Source organism: Ambystoma mexicanum, chromosome 4p, assembly GCF_040938575.1.
Source record: "Ambystoma mexicanum isolate Mex_15411 chromosome 4p, UKY_AmexF1_1, whole genome shotgun sequence".
Lineage (NCBI taxonomy): Eukaryota > Metazoa > Chordata > Amphibia > Caudata > Ambystomatidae > Ambystoma > Ambystoma mexicanum.
In genome coordinates, this window is record NC_090927.1 from 106,459,430 (window position 1) to 106,478,234 (window position 18,805).

Genomic DNA, 18,805 nt, shown 5'->3' on the forward strand with positions numbered 1-18,805 from the left:
TGCCCTCAGACCATGAACTTAGCAGCCTGGCTCCTGAGATCATAGAATTTGGACATTTACAACTCCCGCAGAGATGTATGGACATCCTCATGGAAGCCAGAAAACCTAATACTCGCCACTGCTATTCTAGCAAGTGGAAAAGATTTGTCATCTGGTGTAGAGGTAAGAGCATCAACCCGGTTGACTGCTCTCCCACTAACATTGTTCTGTACTTGACCCATTTACTGGATTCAGGTCTAGTCTTCAATTCCATTAAAGTCCACCTAGCGGCACTTTCTGCATACACCACTTCCCAACTTAGTGTCGTGGTGGAAGATACCAGTTATCAAGGCCTTCATGGAGGGGGTAAAGAGAATACACCCTCCGATAGCTAACCCAGCTCCCGGATGGGACTTAAATGTGGTACTTTCTAGACTCATGGGCCCTCCTTTCGAACCCATGCACAAGGCAACTCTTAAAGACCTCACTCTTAAGACTGCTTTCCTAATAGCTATCACCTCCATTAGGAAAGTAAGTGAACTACAGGCTCTTTCTGTACTAGACCCCTTCGTAACAGTTCACAAGGATAAGGTGGTTCTACGCACACACCCAAGGTTTGCACCAAAATTCATCTCGAAATTTCATGTAAACCAGTCAATAGAACTACCAACATTCTTTCAAAACCCTTCCAGCTTGGGAGAAAAAAGTCTGCATACACTAGATGTACGCAGAGCTGTCATGTTCTACATGGAAAGAACCAGACCACTGAGAAAGACTAATCAGTTCTTTGTCTCTGTGGCAGCAGGAAGAGAAGGAGATGCAGTTTCAAAGTCCACTATATCTAGATGGATTGTTCAATGCATCACTCTCTGTTTCTCTCTTGCTAAGAGAGAACTACCCTTCAAGCCAAGAGCACATTCCACTCGAGGCACTGGGGCTTCCATAGCGTTCATTGCAAATGTTCCCCTTGAGTCCATCTGCAAAGCGGCTACCTGGAGTTCTGTGCACACCTTTACAAAACACTACTGTCTAGATGCACACTCAAGATCTGACTCCCAGGTGGGACAGGCAGTATTAAGACATCTTTTCTCTACTGTTCCTTCTCATAACCCACCGCCAACTCCGGGTACTGCTAGCTAGTCTATGCACAGCATGTGATTCTAAGCAGATTAACAAACATCAGAAGACCATGCATTACTTACCGTAAAAGCATTTCTGATGGTTGTATCTGCTTAGATTCACATGCGCCCACCCTTCCTCCCCGCTCGGATGGAAGGAACATAGACATCCTTTTCTATATTTCTCTCTTTTCTGTACTCACTCACGTCTAGAAGGCTCCCTCAGGGCAGAAAAATACAAACAGAGGGACCTCGACGCGTGAGGGATTGTGGGTACAACGCACGTCACAATAGGGATAGTGTTACAGACACGCCTTGTCGACGTCCCCTTTTTCGACTACGAAAAACAAAATGCAATACTCCGCAGTGACCACTGGATGTCGGACCTATGCACAGCATGTGAATCTAAGCAGATACAACCATCAGAAATGCTTTTACGGTAAGTAATGCATTGTCATATCATTTTTCGCAGCACAATTTTAATCATTTTTGGTTGTCCACTTCAGAAGAAGAGTTATTTTGTTATTTTTATTTGTTACCAAATAAAACAGTAAAGACATTCAAGTATAATTAATACTATCTTAATAAAATATGCCAACATGTAAACTGAACTTTTTAAAAAAAAGTTCCTTTAGTGGATCGTATGTCTCTTCAAAGATTTGTAAGGGTAGCTTCTCAATATATGCCTTGTGTCTTTCATTTACTTTTTCTTTCCTTTTCTCAAATCCTGTGTTACGTGAAAGAGGTATAATGTTGGAGATGTCCCAAATCGTCCCAAAATTAGGAGACACAAGATGCTCAAAATTGAAGCACAGAAACTGCAGGAAAAACACTGATTTATTTCCAGAACCACTGAGAGGTAGCACAAAGCTTAACAACTGGACACCACCTCTCGCGCCCATTTGGGGATAAACTATTTAAAGCTGCAAACCACACGTTTTTCATATTTGATAAGTGCTACAATAATTCAAAACCTAACAATATCATTGGCTACATGTCACAAAAACCTTATAGGTTTGCATTTGCCTGCCCAAAAAAATCTCGGACCTCTAACCATGATGTCAGTTATTTTCGTACTGTGTTGTTGTTAACTGGCCCGTATCAGGTGTTCCTAACAAAGAAGGTCTGTACTAATTGGAATAAAACACTTTTAAGAAAACTTTGAGCCTTTGCGTCCCACAGAGATCTAACCAATGGGAATGTGGGAAACGGAGGACAGAAGCCTCTGAACATTATAATTGGGGTTCTCCGTTTTCAAAGCTGTGCACCTGCACGCCATGTGACTACCATCGCGACACAAGCCACAAACCCTTACACCATGTCCTTTCCGCTATCTTTTTGATGAACCGCCAATCTGAGGCACTGCTGTTATAATTAAATTTTGTCTATTTTATTCAAATTACAAGGCAGTTACCTTCCCAAAACAGGGGCTTTTGTGGCACTGGGGGTGCTGCACTCATGTTCTAGCTTTATAAATTGGCACTAATGCCATGTCTTTGCATCCTTCTGTAGTGGCACCTGCTTGTCTGGAATTGGGTTTCATGTTTTCATGTTATGGGGGCTGCTTCCTTTGCTACAATTAATCAATGTCTGCTTTTTATACCAAAACATCCTGACCTTGAGGCACCTGCACTCACCACAAATTAAAATTCCACTAAAAGGCTTAGTTCTGGAAGCCAACCTAGCAAAATAATATGGTGACATTTGCAGCCTGTAACCCTGATGTTACACATAAATGGCTGTACGCCTGCTCACACTGACAGATGGCAGCTCACACTGCCCAAACACAAACTCCATAATGGGGACATGTATCAACTGTATAACCTAATATAACACTGTTTCTAAAGGAAAAATATGCATATAGAGAAAAGCACTTTTACTTTAAGAAAGAAAAACGTCCTGCACCAACATGTTTAAAGGCTTTTGCATTTGCATGTTGCTGTGTATATAAAATAGTTTTAGGATGATAGTTAAATAAAGAGGCAACTTACACGGGTCTGCGTGACAACCAGGTCACCATTAAAGGCCTAATATCTAGCTGGTGGGGGCTTTCTCAACTTGTTTCTGCCCCTGCGCTTTGAACTCTACATCTCCATATTAACGGAGGTCTGGGTTTGACCTTCCTCCTTGTGTTGATTGTAAAGAATGATGTCCTTTGTTTTTCAGATATATTACATTACTTCTGTTAATGCTAGATATGTAATGTTAGGATTATAATGTGGTGTATATATCATTCTGGAGACCAGTAAAGATTCTCATGTTATCTTTTTTTACAGCAGGGAAGAGCATCATTCTCCTTGGGAGTTCTCAGACTGGGTTCCTTGCTCTACAAAGTGGACTTTCCTAACGGATACGTAAGTAGGCGATACACATTTTTGCCCACTGGTATGGGAAAGGGAGAGTTCTGCACTCTTATCGGGTGGCTGATCGCTATGATTGTAGAACTTGCCTTCTTAGATGTCGTTTCCCCATCTCTCTCAAATCTGTGCCACTGACTGGCTATTCCCTTACTACAATCTCCTTTTGCCCTATGTGACTTTCCCTTATTTCTCATTTTGGCTCGGACCACAGAGCTGCATACTGAAACCAAGTCCTGCCTGTGTGTGTGCTTTAGCTGATAGTTGATCTTTTGGTTCATAAGTATGCTTACCACAGCTTTTTGAGCAAACCAAGCGGCATTCAGCATTGATAGTGGTCTGTCGTTAACAGTTAAGGTGCAGTGACTCCTATGTCCTTGCAGGATGTTAGGGCAGAATAACATTTTTCTGGTTGTGGTGCACTAACCTTCTGGGTCCTTGAAGCTTTTTGTGCGCTAACATGGTTTTTTAGCTTTTCTTTTGTGGCCAGAGAGACTTCAGCTAAAGTCCACCCGCTTCTACAACCCATTCTCTTGTGGGCTGTCCCCAGTGTCCTCCATGAAACAAGGGTGACGGTCACCCTATAAATGTGTTGTGGCCTGATGGCAACTGGGATTTAGGTTTGGCTATATCAAGCTTCTGGGCGCTTTTACTGCATTAGTAGCACAATGCACACGTGGGGTAGCCATTAGGGCTTCTACTGCCCGGAATCCCGGTCGTTGATGCAGGAGAGTGTCCTTAGGAGCGATGGAATGGATCCACCACTACAGAGTTTATTCGCTCCCCGCCGGTTTAGTAATACGATAGGGAGCAATAAAACGTGGCAGGGGTGACTTATGGGATGCGTCTTTTTCTTATTCCCCAATCCGGACCACCAACACAGGAGTTGTGTAGGGTGACCATAAGGAAGCATTTAATACATGATTTGGTCGAGTGTGTGACATGGCAAACATGAGATTTATCCAGCAATAACAAGACACGTGGTTTACGTGCAGTCATGTTGTCTTTCCTGAACCATCCGAAAAGGGGATTCTTATTTGTAATACAAGAAATGTTCTAAGTACTAGAACAGCAGTAATACCAAGTGGAGAGCCGAGTACTTAATTTTGCTGCACACACATTGAAGTAAACCTTAAACAGGTTTCATGGAGCCTAATAGTATAGAAATGATAATTCGAGCTGAAAGGAAATACGAGGCGCTCCTATATCTTGCAGAGAAGCAGTCTGAGCGTTAAACTAACCCAGAAGCAGTAATCAAACATAAGACAAAAGTGGCAAAGCCACCACTCCTTCTTACCAGACTAATTACCTAAGCTTGGTAACATGAAAAAGGAGTGGTCATCTCTGACTTGGGAAGTTTGCAAGACACTGTGTGCTCGGCTCTCTGGTCTTTTATGCATGTTTTTGTCAGGATGACCCAGCATTTCCCAGCGGCCATCTTGGTGGAACACTAGCACTGCAACAACTGAATAGGACAGTGGCTCACTCGGTGGCCATATTGGATTCCAAAGATCAATGCACATGTCACCGGAGCAACACCAAACGGACTACAGTGGAATCAATGCAGGAAAGGAATTGCGTGAAAACAGGATAAACGGTGCTCATCATGGTAAGTTTTACCAGGGACCCCTGGGGAGACCCTGGTAGCGGCGAGTCCACATTGGCTGCCACAACCTCCCAGGCATTAAGGGGGAGGTTCGCCCACAAACCCTAACAGGTACTTCTGCAATCGTTAAGCCCTGCTCAAGGCTATTTTGTTTTAGGCCATCCCTTTGTTTGTGTACCAAGGACACAAACGAAAAGGGCACACTGAGTTGTAGTTTACACTGGTGTGAAGTGATTTAATGTCCTGTAGACTTTTCTTTCTACATCCAGTGTGAGGGAGTGACTGTTTAGTGGTTTTTTATTGGCTGGTGTGGAGAATCCTGCGGATCCCCATGAAAACCCTGCTGAAAGTCTCCCCCCAGGTGGCCAGAAGAGGGCAGACACTTCTTTATCCCAATACTGGGGGTGATGTACTGAGGGAGGATCACCTGGATAGAGACAAAAAATACTGTCTCGCCCTGCAAATTCACCCCACTAACCTTGGGTAGTGGTGTGATTTTGCAGGCTGAGACAGTATTTTTCCTTTAAGAGAAATACTCTTACCACATGCTCAGAGGAGGAATTGGCTTATTGCCATTTAGATATATCTCAACCGCCTACTAAGGATTGAAAGGTAAACCCTAAAAAAGGGACTCAATCTAGTGTTGAACCCAAAGAACAAATATTTTATATAATCCCAAATCCTCATATCCTCCACAATGCCAAAGGTATGCCAACAGGAATGGCGAACATGTAACTTTTCCTGCCCGATCTGGCCCTCAAAAGGTAAAACCTTACTACTCCTCTCTTAATGATATCAGGGGAGGAACACCTATTCTTAAACATTTGAAAGAAATTTCAGCTCCCTTGAAGCAGCTCCTGATCATGTCTGCCGGTGTCAGCCGGGGAAGCAAGTAGCCTGCAGCCTTGGACAAGGTAGGTGCGGTTTTGGGGCAGCATTCACTGCACTCCACTAACTGATGCACCCCTCAAATTATACTTATTTCTTCTATCTCACCACCTGCTGCACCTAAGCTAATTGTTCCTGCTTAGTCACCCTTCTCCTTTCCCCAGGAAAGTCACATTTACATTGCTGCTTTGCTACAATTGGGCCGTTTTTTTCTCTTTTAGGAAAGTCGAATCTGGGTGGTTTTGCATTGTGGTTACTGTTGTACTGTGAACTGCGTCCCATTAGGCTCCCCACCTAACTGGCGGTACTGTTTCTACTGTGTAATGTCACCTGGCTGCTCCTCCTGTGTGCTCCTCCATCCCCTCTGCGTATCCTGTGCTGTGTGGCGCTGGGCTGTGCATCTCTCCGTTCTCTCTTACTTCCTCACTCCTCCTCCTCTCCTCCTTGCACCCCGTATGGTGCTCTCCATTTCTCTAACTGCAACTCTATCTCCTACCTCTCACTAAGTCTGGAAGGAAGAAGTTCAAAAGGGACATCCTGGTCTCCAGCCCAGGCCGCCCTGTTGCCGATACCTACCGCAGTGCTTCCTCCAGACAGACTCCCACCAACATCCTCTGTCGTTCCCTCTCCAGAACTATGGACCCCTCGTCTGGTCTTGGCTCTCTCTTCTCCCATAAATGGTGGCACTCGGTGGGTGGCCCCATTGGCCTCCTTCCACTCCTCCAAGATCATCATTAATGTCAATCTGTATGGCACCGTCTTGGTCCAGGGCCCTCAGCCCAATCTCCTCCTTTTCTTGTGGCATCTCCTGCGTCTTATCAAATTCCTTCCTTCTCCTGATATTCCTCCCAGCCCCTCTCGGGCTCCTCTGCCACCTCTATGATACCTTCATACTCCTCTCTGGCTATTATACCACCTTCTGCTATCACCTCTGCCCACTGACTGGCTGCTCCACCTCCTCTGCTGGGTGTACCTCAAGCCTGTACCCTACACCGGAAGTCTTTCAAATGTGGCAACCTGCTCCACGTCGCTACTCTTAACTCCTGCTCTGCTGTCCAACACTCCTCTGACATCTGCCACCTCCTCGAAGAACTTGACTTGGATTTCCTCGCTCTCACCGAGACATGGTTCACGGTCAGCCCTGTCACGAATTTTGACACTCTCCTACCTGATGGCTACACAATCCTCTCTGAACCCAGAACCAACTGACCCGGAGGTGGAGTAGCCCTTAACTTTCCAGAGTGGGTCCCTGCTTCTGTCATTCGTATGTAGGCCTACTCTTCCTTTGAATGCCCGGTCTGCAGGCTTTCTATCTCTCCTGGCCTCTTTGACTGTGTCCACAATCCACAGGCCATCTGGCCAGGTTGCCCTCTTCCTATGAGTGGGCTGACCTCTCCTCTTCTCTCCTTGCCTCTACCTCTCAACTTCTCCTCTTGGAGACCTCAACATTCACCTGGATGCTTCTAATCCCTTCACTGGGCCCTTCCGCAACCTCTGCAAAACTCTCTCTTTCTATTCTACCCACTGACCCGACACACACTGCCGGACACACTCTGGACATTCACATCTTTTCAGACATCCCCCGCTCTATCACTCTCACCACTCCTTTCTCTTGGACTGAACACTTCTGCTCGCCTCTCACCCGAAACTCTGTCCCTCTGGCTAAGCTTACCCCAACACTGCCACCTACGGTCTTGGTCATTGGGCCCATAAAGCATGTGTCAGTGGAAGCCTTTTCTGCTACTTTATCTGCCCCCTCCCAACCCCAACCCCTACACCTGCGGCTGACTCGCACTCAGATACAGCCCTCTCCAACCTTCATCGTTCCATCTCCAACACTCAATGTGCTTCCCCCTGTCATGTGATTCTGTCTGAAGCCTTCCTCCAAGTGCAATTCTTGGTATGACTCCAACCTCGCTGCCCTGAAACGCAAGTGCAGGGTGGCTGAGAGGAAGTGAAGGGCTTCGGGCACATCCTCTGACAAACTGGCCTACTGCCTGCTCCAAAGGCAATACTGACTCTCTGGCCAGTCCAAGAAGAGTCTACATCCAAGCCCGCGTCCCTGCAGCCTCTTACAACTCGGCCAAACTCTTTAAAATCTGCAAGGAGCTGGCCAATCCTTCTGCAGTTTCCACCTCTCCTGTTCCTTCCTAGGCCCTCTGTACAGCTCTGGCTTCTAACTTCACCAATAAAACTCAAGACATCCTGTCCTCTCTCTCGCTCCGCCTCCCCCTCCCTCTCTCGGCCCCCCTCTGGCTGCCTTTCCCTCTCCTCCGGCAAAACCTGATGATATTTCGATCTATGAAAGTGTCATCCAAACAGTGGCTTCCCTGTTTTTCCAGAAGCATCAAGGACCACATTGACACCCTCGCTCAGCCCTGTCCGATTTCTCCAATCACTCTTTCGCCACTGGATCCTTCCCCTCTTTCCTCAAGCACTCCTTAAAAAGCCTTCTGCTGATCCTAGCTTTCCGGCAAACTAACGTCGGTCCTTCACTACTTTCCTGGGCAAACTCTTGGAAAGCTGGCCATCTACTAGCTTACTCTCCACACTGAATCTGTTATCTCCATGACCATCAGTCTGACGTCAGAGCAGCCAGATGCACGGAAACTGCTCTCCCGAACACCCGTGAAGATCTGCTCACTAATCCTGACTCTAGCGTTTCTTCTGTCCTCATCCTCCTTGACTTTTCCTCTGCCTTTGACACAGTCAATCGCGCCCTCCTGCTCAAACCACTCTGTGAGAACCTGGACATCATGGATCAGGCCCTGGAGTGGTGACGACCTTCCTACTGGACTTATCCTCCCAGGTCCAACTTGGGTCCTTTATATCCACCACATCTCTCTCCACATGTGGTGTTCCCCAGGGCTCTATCCTCTTAGCCTGGCTCTTCAATGTCTACTTGGCCCCTTTGGCCCACCTGGTCTCTACCTTCTGCTCTAACTTGCAGTGTTATGATGATGACACTCGCCTCTCTTACCAGCTGTCTCTTCTCAGAGGTATTCTTCATTTTCTCACTTTCCCCCGTAAGCTCTCTGTCTCCAGAGCCCTGGTCCTCTCTAGGCTGCACTACGGCATCTTTTTCAATCTGCCTTCCTCTACTCTGCAACTAATCCAGAACAGGACTGCAAGACTTGTCCTTGGCCTCAAGCCTAGGGACTGTATCTCTCCAGCCCTGAAATCTCTCCACTGGCTCATAGTGGCTGCAGGGATGAAGTTCAAGTCCTCTGCATCGTCCACTAGGCTTTCTGGGGCAGGGGACCGCACTACAGCCAACTTTCTCTTCCAAAATGCCTTTGTTCTTGAGTCATTCACTCAGCTACCACAAACTCTCTGAGGGGGGTCAGGTGCTTCTCCAGGCAGAGAGTGGGGGGTAGATATCTTTCATCTGCAGGAGCCGCCCACTGGGATGGCCTCCCTGCCCCTCTCAAACTTGAGCCAGACCACCTGAATTTCCGAAAGCAGCTCAAGACCTTCCCTTTCTCCTCTGTGTTCACCCTCTCTCTTCCTTGCTGACCTACCTGTCTCCTGCGCCGGCTGGTTGCTTGTTTACCCTCAAGAGACTTCTGGGTACCAGGTTCCTCCATGATTAGTCTTCCCTGTACTGCCTCTGGGCTTGCAGCGCACTAGGGGGCTGCAACTTGTTATCCACAGTCCCATGCCTCCTTGCACTTATGCCGAGCCACGTTGCCCTGATTGCACTCCCCCATCTCCTTCGCCCCTGCACTTTGTCGGCGCACTTGAACGATCTGAATGACACAATGACTAGTAAGATAGTTTGTCTTGACTTCCATCTGTCTTCCCTCACTTGTCTTGTCGCGCCTAGAAACACTACAGGCACGCGTTACAAATGACACATATCCTATCAAATAGATGAATTCAATCTTTCTCAAGTGGACTGCATGTCTCAGCATTCCTCAGGGACTGTGAAGAGGAGGGCTGAAGAGAGATGCAGGAGCCGAGGTCAGGTAGGCAAGCCCAATAGCTTTTGGCACGGTTAGGCAATTAGTTCAAAGGACCTGTACTTGACACCAACTAACCCACCCGAGGGGCATAATATGCTGCAGCATGGAGGAGCAGTATAAAGAAGCTGGAGCAGGAGCTAGAACGTCAGCAGAAGAAGCTGGCAGTTCACAAGGAAGTGTGACCACAGAAGGGACGCCGGAGCAGAGGAAGGGCAGATTTCACCGGCAGGCTCGGAGTTGGTTCTGTGCTCACAAACCCTGTTTGGCTGTGGCGGCATTGGAAGAGACTGGAAGCAACAGGCAGTTTTCCAGGTGCGCCTAATTGTTGTGAATGCAGAGCTGAAGTCGTGCATTCTCCCAAGGCCCGTGTGCAGAAGCAAGCCGAGGGAAACTGGAGAGTAGGAGACTCTCCTTTGATGGGGCTTGAGCAATCGGAGACACCCATGCAGCTGTGGGGTGTGGGTCCCAAGAGTGCCATAGCAGGAGAAAAAAATAAGCTGGGAAGCAGCCGCAGCCCGCAAAAGTTGTAATTGGGAGTCGGAAAAGGAATCGCCATACTCCTGAACCACAGACATATCTTGCTGGTAACTATTGCCAGCTTTAATTGCATTCACGCATACATCTAAGCGAGTACAATTTAATTGCAGAAGTGGGAAGTCTTTTTAGTAAGGAACAGGTAACGCACGCTTATGTAAAATGCTCGTGTGTAGTGAAAGCATCTCTTTTCCTTAATATTACAGATACTTTGTTGGATGGAGAACGTCGCTGGTAAGCTTAATTGAACAGGGGTTTGTGCACACACTTTCGCTTTGCGCCTACATTTATTAACAACTACCTACCTTTTTCCCAACTCCCCACTAGTGTGGCGGAAAGAAGCCTCCACACCCTAGATGTGAGGAGAGCAGTAATTACTATCTGGAAAAGACAAAGCCACTAAGGAAAACAAACAGTTCTTCGTATCAGTGGCAGCTGGTAGAGAAGGGGACCCTGTCTCTAAATCAGCAATTTCCAAGTGTATCGTAAACCATCACATTGTGGTACACTCTTGCTAAGAGATATCTACCCTTCACGCCTAGAGCTCACTTAACTCTTGGCACAAGGACTATCATAGCAATCATTTCAAATGTTCCCCTAGACTCCATATGCAAAGCAGAAACCTGGAGTTGTGTACACATCTTTACACAACACTACTGCCTAGGTACACACTCTAGGTCTGATTCTCAGGTGGGAGAAGCAGTGCTAAGGCATCTCTTTGCTACTGTTCCTTCACACATCCCACCACCATCTATGGGTACTGCTCGCTAGTCTATGCACAGCATGTGATTCTAAGCAGATGCACAAGCATCAGAAGACATGCATTACTCACCGTAATAGTATTTCTGATGATTGTATCAGCTTAAATTCACATGCACGCACCCTTCCTCCCCTTGTGGAGTAGAAGGAACATAGACCTCTTATGCCTTCTCTCTTCTGTAGTCGCTCACACGGACTATAAGGCTCCCTCACGGGAGAAAAAACACAACCAGAGGGAGCTTGACGCGTGAGGGATTTTGGGTACACTACATGTCGCGTTAGGGATAGTGTTATAGTCAAGCACATGTCGATGTCCCCTTTCGATCATCGAAGGAAAGATTAAATGCTCCGCGATTTACACTAGATGTCGGATTATATGCACTGCATGTGAATCTAAGCAGATGCAATCATCAGAAATGCTATTACGGTGAATAATGCATGTCATATTTCTTTTTGTCCTGCAGTGAAATCTGATCACTTTCTTTTCCCTTAACGGTTTATGTGGTTACTTTGTTGGTATATTTTAAAGTGCTTGTACAACATTGTATTTAGATCGAATGCAATGCTAAACCAATGTATGTTTCAGGGTTTGAAATTGATATTCTTTGAGCAGGAGTTAAAACCAGGTCTTAGGTGACAGCATCAACCAGTAGGCACGCGTTACCACTGTGGGACCAGGAGCAAGTATGCACCACACCGCCAATCTAGCTTCCACATGAGGCAAATTTTACATTTATGTCTGTTATATATGTTCCATTTTGTGTGAATGTGTCCCAATTCTTTTTTATCAACATTGTCAAATATTCAGAAGGTATGCATGTTTGTAAGGCACCAGCTGGACTAGTTAGCCAAAAGTAGCTTGTGGTAGCTGTTGGTTTCAAGCTAACAAGGCCCTAATAGGCAATAAGCAGGAGCTAAATAGCTGCCAGCAATTCTGAACCTTGTGCTTGTATTTTTCACTGTATTGCATTTGAGTGTGGATGTAATTGTGTTTTGGTACAAGCCCATCCCAGCCTAAAAGTGCAGACTGACTGCTCTGATACGTTACCCATTGGGAGAATTTTGATCTGACTTTATGGACACCCTGTTTTCCCACTAAAGACAGATTTCATCAAATTCCGGCTGTGAAAAACCTTCCAAACAAGTGGTGGTAGCTGAGGAAAGCACAGTTCAGATTCATTGACTTGGAGATGTTTGCCAAAACAATACTTGCAATGTGTACTGGGTAAAATCTGCAAAAATCAGTCACTTATCTTTTGTAAGTTACTCTTGGATGTAAAGAAAGTGGTTACTTAACTGTGTTGTGTAACTTTTGCTAGTAACTTTATAATTACCAGTGAGTGTGGCGGGTCAGAAGAATGCGGACACTGACATTTCCCCTTGTTTGATTATTTATTCATTTTAATTTTGTTTTATTAAGGTTTTCAAAAATATTACACACAAGAGGAATACATTACTTATAATACAATATGAACTTCAACTTTTCACCTTCCCATTTCCCGAACAAAACATTGTAACCATTGTATCACCCCTCCCTCATTGCCTTCCCCCTGCCCCTGTGGTACAGAGTCTTCCGCGTTTAACAGTTACCATTGGTCTCACGACCGTGGCGTGTGGGCCGATTGCACTTTTGATATCAGTCTGTGGTTTTGGCCGCTTCATTGAGACAGAGTTTTATATGTATTGTGGGTTACTCAGGTGAGAGTCCTCTAGGGCGCTTGTTAGCATTTTCAGGGCGTGATCAGGAAGCCACCAGAGTGTATGTCCTTGCTCCTTATACACTGCAACCTCTAAGGTGTTGGTCGTGCATTTATTCAGAAATTCTCCCCATAGCAGTTTGTAAGGAGCAGATTTCCCATGGAGAGCTGCGGTTATCCTTTCCATTATACAAATATTGGTGGCAACATTAATCCATTCTTTCTTTCCCGCGAACCTTATATCCCTTCCATTGCTTCCCAAGGCAAGCCTGTGCTGCTAGTAGGAGTGGTGCTGCCACGCCAGTCATTCTCTTGAGCTCTCCCTCAGATTCCTCCATCCCTAATAGTATGAGGAATGGTTCATTAGTACATTGGATCCCATCCAGTTCCCTAATCCAGCCCAAGACTTCGTCCCAGAATACCTTAATACGGGGGCACCCCCACCACATATGCCAGTAATCTGCCCTCTCAGCACATTGACGCCAGCACATGGGACTACTTGACACATCTTGGATAATCTATGCGGGTCATATTGCCACCTGTGAAGGAGCTTAATGGCATGTAGTTTGTACTGGCTCGCTACCAATATTTGTGAGGCCCTTTTACATATTTTCCCCCCACAGGTCAGGATCTTTTTCTGATCCGAGATCTCTTTCCCATCTGAGACTCAGTTTCAGTGGACCCCTTCCCTGCCTCTATCAAAGCCCTGTACATGGTGGAGATTAGGCCCTTTGAGTCTCTCCTGTTGTCTAGAAGCTCTTCAAAGGGGCTAGGGTCCCTCTGGATCTTCTCCTTCCATTTGTCCCTTGTGAAAATCCCCTTAAACTGAAGGAAGGGAAAGACCGGTAGAGGGCCCATCCCTAAGGCCTCCTCCAGTTCTGTGATCGTAAGAAAAGCACCCCCCTTCCAGAGTTGACCCACTTTCTCCAGCCCCTTGTTTGTTTTTTAAATGATAAAAAAAAGCCTAACTTTCCCTATTGCTCTGTGGATGTTCCCTGCCTATATAAATAAAAAAGGCGCTCGTCCGTCGTCGGGAAGTCTGAAAACTAAAAAAGTACACTGTCCAAAAACGAATCTTAACTGACCCTATCACTATTCTAACAAACGAAGGTCAGGAGAATGGTTCTCTTCTCCGGATTGTCTTTTCTCACAATGTTTCTCCTTTGCTTCAGACTTATTAGGAGGTTACTTCTGAATAGTCTCTAGTCCCCTTCTGTAGAAGTTCTTGTAACTCTTTCACAAGTTCTTTGGGTTTCTCGCCTCCTCAGGGATTGTTTTCCAGGAGTCCCTTTTATCTCATCTTATGGCTTGGGGGAGGGGGGGCGAATGGCTTGGTTTGTGTATCTTTTCTCATATGGGCTTCACTTGTCTTCCCTTCATATCCTCCTTGACTTTTATTTCACTGTCTTGTCAATACCACTGAAACCAGTTTCTCCTATTTTATAATGATTCCCAGGTGACCTCCCGGTTCTCCCCGTTACCTCGGGATCTGTGGGAGAACGTCTCCGGGCTCTGTGTTTACTCGGGTTCTCTTTGGTCGTTCGCCTTCTTAACCTTTCCATCTTCTCTGGCATCCTGCTCTCGCTCCTCTCCTGTGCGACCTGATAAGCCAGCGGGTATCCGGAAGGTTCGCTGACTTCGCATTGTGGTGGTTTCGGCGTTGTTGTATGAGCGCCCTGGCCACCACGAAGTATTGATGTTCATGCCACCTCCAGGATTGGAATTCCCATCTCCTCAGTTTCTTTCTCCATACAGACGCTGGGCGTCTAGCGTTTTGCTCACGCTCTGAGCAGTTCCGAAAGTCGCGGGTTCCGTGGCTCTCCTTCGCTGTCTCTTTCCGGTATTATGCTACCAAGGGGCTTCCCCTGCTTACGCACGTATGTCTGCTTCGTGTCTCCTTGGCGTGTGGTCTCCTTTCAGTCTCCATGTCTCAAATGCCATATCATATCATTTAAACAGAGGTCTCTATTTAAAGTGACAGTCTCACTTTCTTGTTTGTAACAGTATATTTTAGTTTTGTGTTCAGCCACATCTGATAGCATCATGTATCCCACCACAGGGAATGACTTGGGGAGTTCCTCACAGGAACGGGAGTACTTACCCCCTAAAGAGGAGTCTCACCCAGTTAGGTCTTGTAGGGAATGTCTTGTGAAGTGGGCTCACCCCCCTAACCACTAGGGGGCTAAAATTCCCTTTGACGCACGAGTAAGTGTTGTAGTGTTTTAGTTAGTGAGCATTCTATGGGGTAGGCGATCCCTACAGCAAACACTGTTATATTTACTTTGAGTGTACATTTTATGCTCTATGGGTAACCTTTTTTGTTTGTTACTCTGAACAAAAACTGTTAAGAATTGAACTGTGTGTGGGTTTTTGTTGTGCCGAGGAACGTATCTTTTTCTTGTGTGGGTTGCTTACTGTTCCTTCCAAATAACTATCTTTTTTCAAAGTAGTGACTTGCTATTCTTTTTCAAAAGCTTTCCTTTAGACAAAGACTTCACTTACCTGCGTGTAACTTGTTTTTCCTGTTGGCCAACTTACCTGCATGAAGGTGTAATCCTTTAACACTGGGCCGTTCAACAAAATGAAGGTTATAAGATTTACAGTACTTTGAACTGCTATGGGTCTAAGTCTTACAGGTACAAACGTTGAGCTAATCAAAGCCATTCGAGGATGCCAAATTGAATGTGTTCCTGCTGAGGCTGGAGGGGTAATCCCTCTTCCTTCCACTACTGTATCTACCCCTCTTTACCAATAGAAGGAATCTTTTAGTATTAGAGCTATGGAGTTGGAGATTTAAGAGCCAATATTATTGCTCAGCTCAAGATCGAGCAAGATTCACTCTATTAGCATTCATTTTCATCAACACCAGAGACCTCTCGACAGTCTACACGCTTGCTATGATTCCTACGCATGAGGGCCTCATTCAGAAAGATCGGTGGTCGATTGTTAAGATGGATTTCTAAAATTAACCCTGGTGAGCCGATTTTAGGAGGCCACCCTAGTTATGGTTAACAGGGAGACTGCGTTTTGCCAAATCCCAATCAAGGTAGTCTATAGAGCAATCAAGTCTTGGTCTCAGAAGAGTATTAGCGTGGTCAGGGCCTCCAATGAGTCCACACAGAATAATACCCAATAATTCAATAGGCAGTCAGTTATCAAGATAAATATTTATTTCGGCCTTTAAAGCACATCAAGAAATGAAACTAGCAGGAAGTAATATATCAAACTATATAACAAAAATATATACATACATCTCTTGGTTCACTTGCAATACATCACTAAATATCGAAACAAGTACTCGGATGTTGGTAATATGATTAGAACCAGTCACAAGTACAACTCGGTTTACTTCGGAAGTCCAGCTCAAAGATGTATGGGGCCTACTGCCCAAAAGTCACAGGTTCCAATGCAAGTTTTCTCCCACGAAGGTATTCTCTACAGGGATGCAATGGGTTTGTGGTGATTTAAAACGGTTCAGAACTATTTCAGAGTTCATTAACAATTTGACAGGGAATCTTTCCTCGCTCTTCTAGATCCAAGGCTAACACAGAGCAGGGTACCTCACTCAGTAAGTAAGGGGCGTTTGGGAGACAAAGGGCTTTGCACCCAATGTTATCCTATGGAGGACAGAGGGGTACAGTGACAGGTGTGTATGCTTACTTACCCCCCCTGACCCCCTGTATGTTCAAGTGCTTTTCGGGTCAGGTGCAATTGCAAAATGCAAGCCCAGTTGATGAAGAAATGCAGAATTTTGCGATGCCGACCCCTCTTTTGGACACTTCACTGGATGAAGGAAGGCAAGTTCCAGCGCAGGGGTTGTGACTGGTTGTTCCCAACCCCCCAATCCCTCACTGTCCGGTCCAGTGTTCAAAGCACCGACTAGGGTCTACTGGAGTTGGTGCTGGTCAGCTGCAGGAGATCTTGAGTCGTCAGTGGGATGCACTTCTTTGTGGGGGTCTTGACTCCAACGATGATCTGAGGAGTGGCTGCAGGAGTGCTCCTTTTAACCAGGATTTGGACTGGAAGCTTGCCCAGTTCCACCAATGGTAATGATCTGCACCATTCAAATTGGCAGTGGCTATCCAAACACTGACCTTAACATCTGCCGAGAAACACTTTCAGGCAGCAGAATGTGGACTGGGACCACACTGTCCCAGCTCTCGCCTCCGGCCACACACCCAGACCATACCTTAGCCTACGAAAACAGCAGCTTTCCCTGGGAAAAGGCATTCCCCATTAGACAATTCCAGCCCTGAGAGGGCAGGAAGAAGGTTAAAGAACAATATGGCCAAAGGATTGGCAAAAATCTCCTGGCACGGCCATCTCGGAGGCCTAGCCACTCTTAGTAGCCGTTTGCAGTAATTGCAAAAGTGCACGAGTAAAAAGTACCAAACATGGTAGGAAAATATATGCTGTCACCAGCCTTTTCTGGGCACATTGTATTTGTAACTCAAAAGTTACAAAAGAAAAAGACATAAGGATACAAAGCATCCTAACCGTACTTCACCTTAAGATGACGTGTGCAGTTAGAAAAATCCAAGGATGCTGACCTGGTGGAGAGGGGGGAGGCACTGTGACGATGGCCCACAAATACCCCGCCACAGACTAATAAGGCTGGCCTAGCTGCTATCCGAGCGGTCACATCAGCATCAAAGTGGAAAGAGGGGAGGGAGGGGCAAGGTGTGTTAATGCAACTGCAGCTTAGTCCTGGTCAAACTTTCAATAATAAAGAAACTTCTCCTGTCCATAACTACAGCTAACGGCAATGGGGCAAAGAATGGGGTAATCTCGACCATCTTGGGAGAAGATACGCATGTTAAAAGTAACAGGATAAACCAGGAGTCTCAAACACACTCCAATTGCTCCACCGAAGCACCCTGTCTAGCTCTGCCCAAACCTAAACAGGAAATCAATGGGCCCAGAGTCATCTTCCCCCATGTGAAAACCCAAGGGGGGGATGGTCTGCCTTGTAATCAAACCCGACCTGCACCTGCTACAACGGGGCCCAAGAATCACAACTCCCTTTTCGGATGGGAGACTCGGAACCTATATTGTCCAGCATGGGGTCTGGCATGGATTCACATGCTCATGAATATTCCCCGTCGTCAGGCTGAGAATACTTGGTAAAGAAAAAATCAGTTTCAGTTTCATTTCTGAAATGTCTTTCTTAGTATTAACCAATCACTGGTCTCTGGGTCATACTGCCCCCAGCCAATGACTGCCCTCTACCTAAACCCCTCCCCTGGCAGCCATCCTCAGATTTTTACCGCACGTTCAAGTTTTGAGTCCTCGTGCTATAGCTCTCGAGCTTTTACTGCGTTTTGCGATTTTTCAAAGAGTTTAATCAAATGTTTTCGGTCAATCGAGGCTCAAGCTCCACCGTTTCTACTTCCGATCAAGCGAGACCCATTTCGGAATTTTCTACGCCCCTCAAGGGTGAAGTTTTCGTCGAGTTTCGCTTCTTGGAGGATTCCGGAAGATCTTTGAGGCCGACCTCGCGTGGACATGGCCCAAGACTAAGGAAACACGACGCCCGGATCCAAGCTGTTCAGGAGCTGCCCTGGATGCGGATTGCAGAATGTCTTCAAGGAGGACGAGCATTCCAGATGCCTCTACTGCCTTCACGAAGACAAAACGCACGTGGAGAAGGACTATGCGTTTTGCAAGAACATGTCGGAACGGACTATGAGGGATCGGCGTATCTGCCTCACCAACTGGCTGGAAGGGAAGAGCCCAGCGGTAGGTGAGAAGAAGTCGTCCGAGCGGTCTTCTAAGACCTTTGAGGGCGCTCCAGCCACGGGGGCCCAGCAAAAGGCAAAGCACCGCGAGTTCATGGGCACCGGGAGCGCCGATCGGTCGGGCTCCTCGGTTGCCAGGCATGGTGCACTTTCACCGACGCCCT

At 46.4% G+C, this 18,805-nt stretch overlaps 1 protein-coding gene across 3 annotated transcripts in view; it reads left to right on the forward strand.

Moving 5' to 3' along the window:
• Positions 1 to 18,805, forward strand: part of GTF3C2 (general transcription factor IIIC subunit 2) — a 1,345,710-nt gene that overhangs the window by 349,142 nt on the left and 977,763 nt on the right. For all 3 annotated transcript variants that reach the window (XM_069605483.1, XM_069605484.1, XM_069605482.1), the window contains one exon: positions 3,374 to 3,451. In XM_069605483.1, coding sequence (XP_069461584.1) covers positions 3,374 to 3,451 — 78 coding nt within the window. The remainder of the gene's footprint in view (positions 1 to 3,373; positions 3,452 to 18,805) is intronic.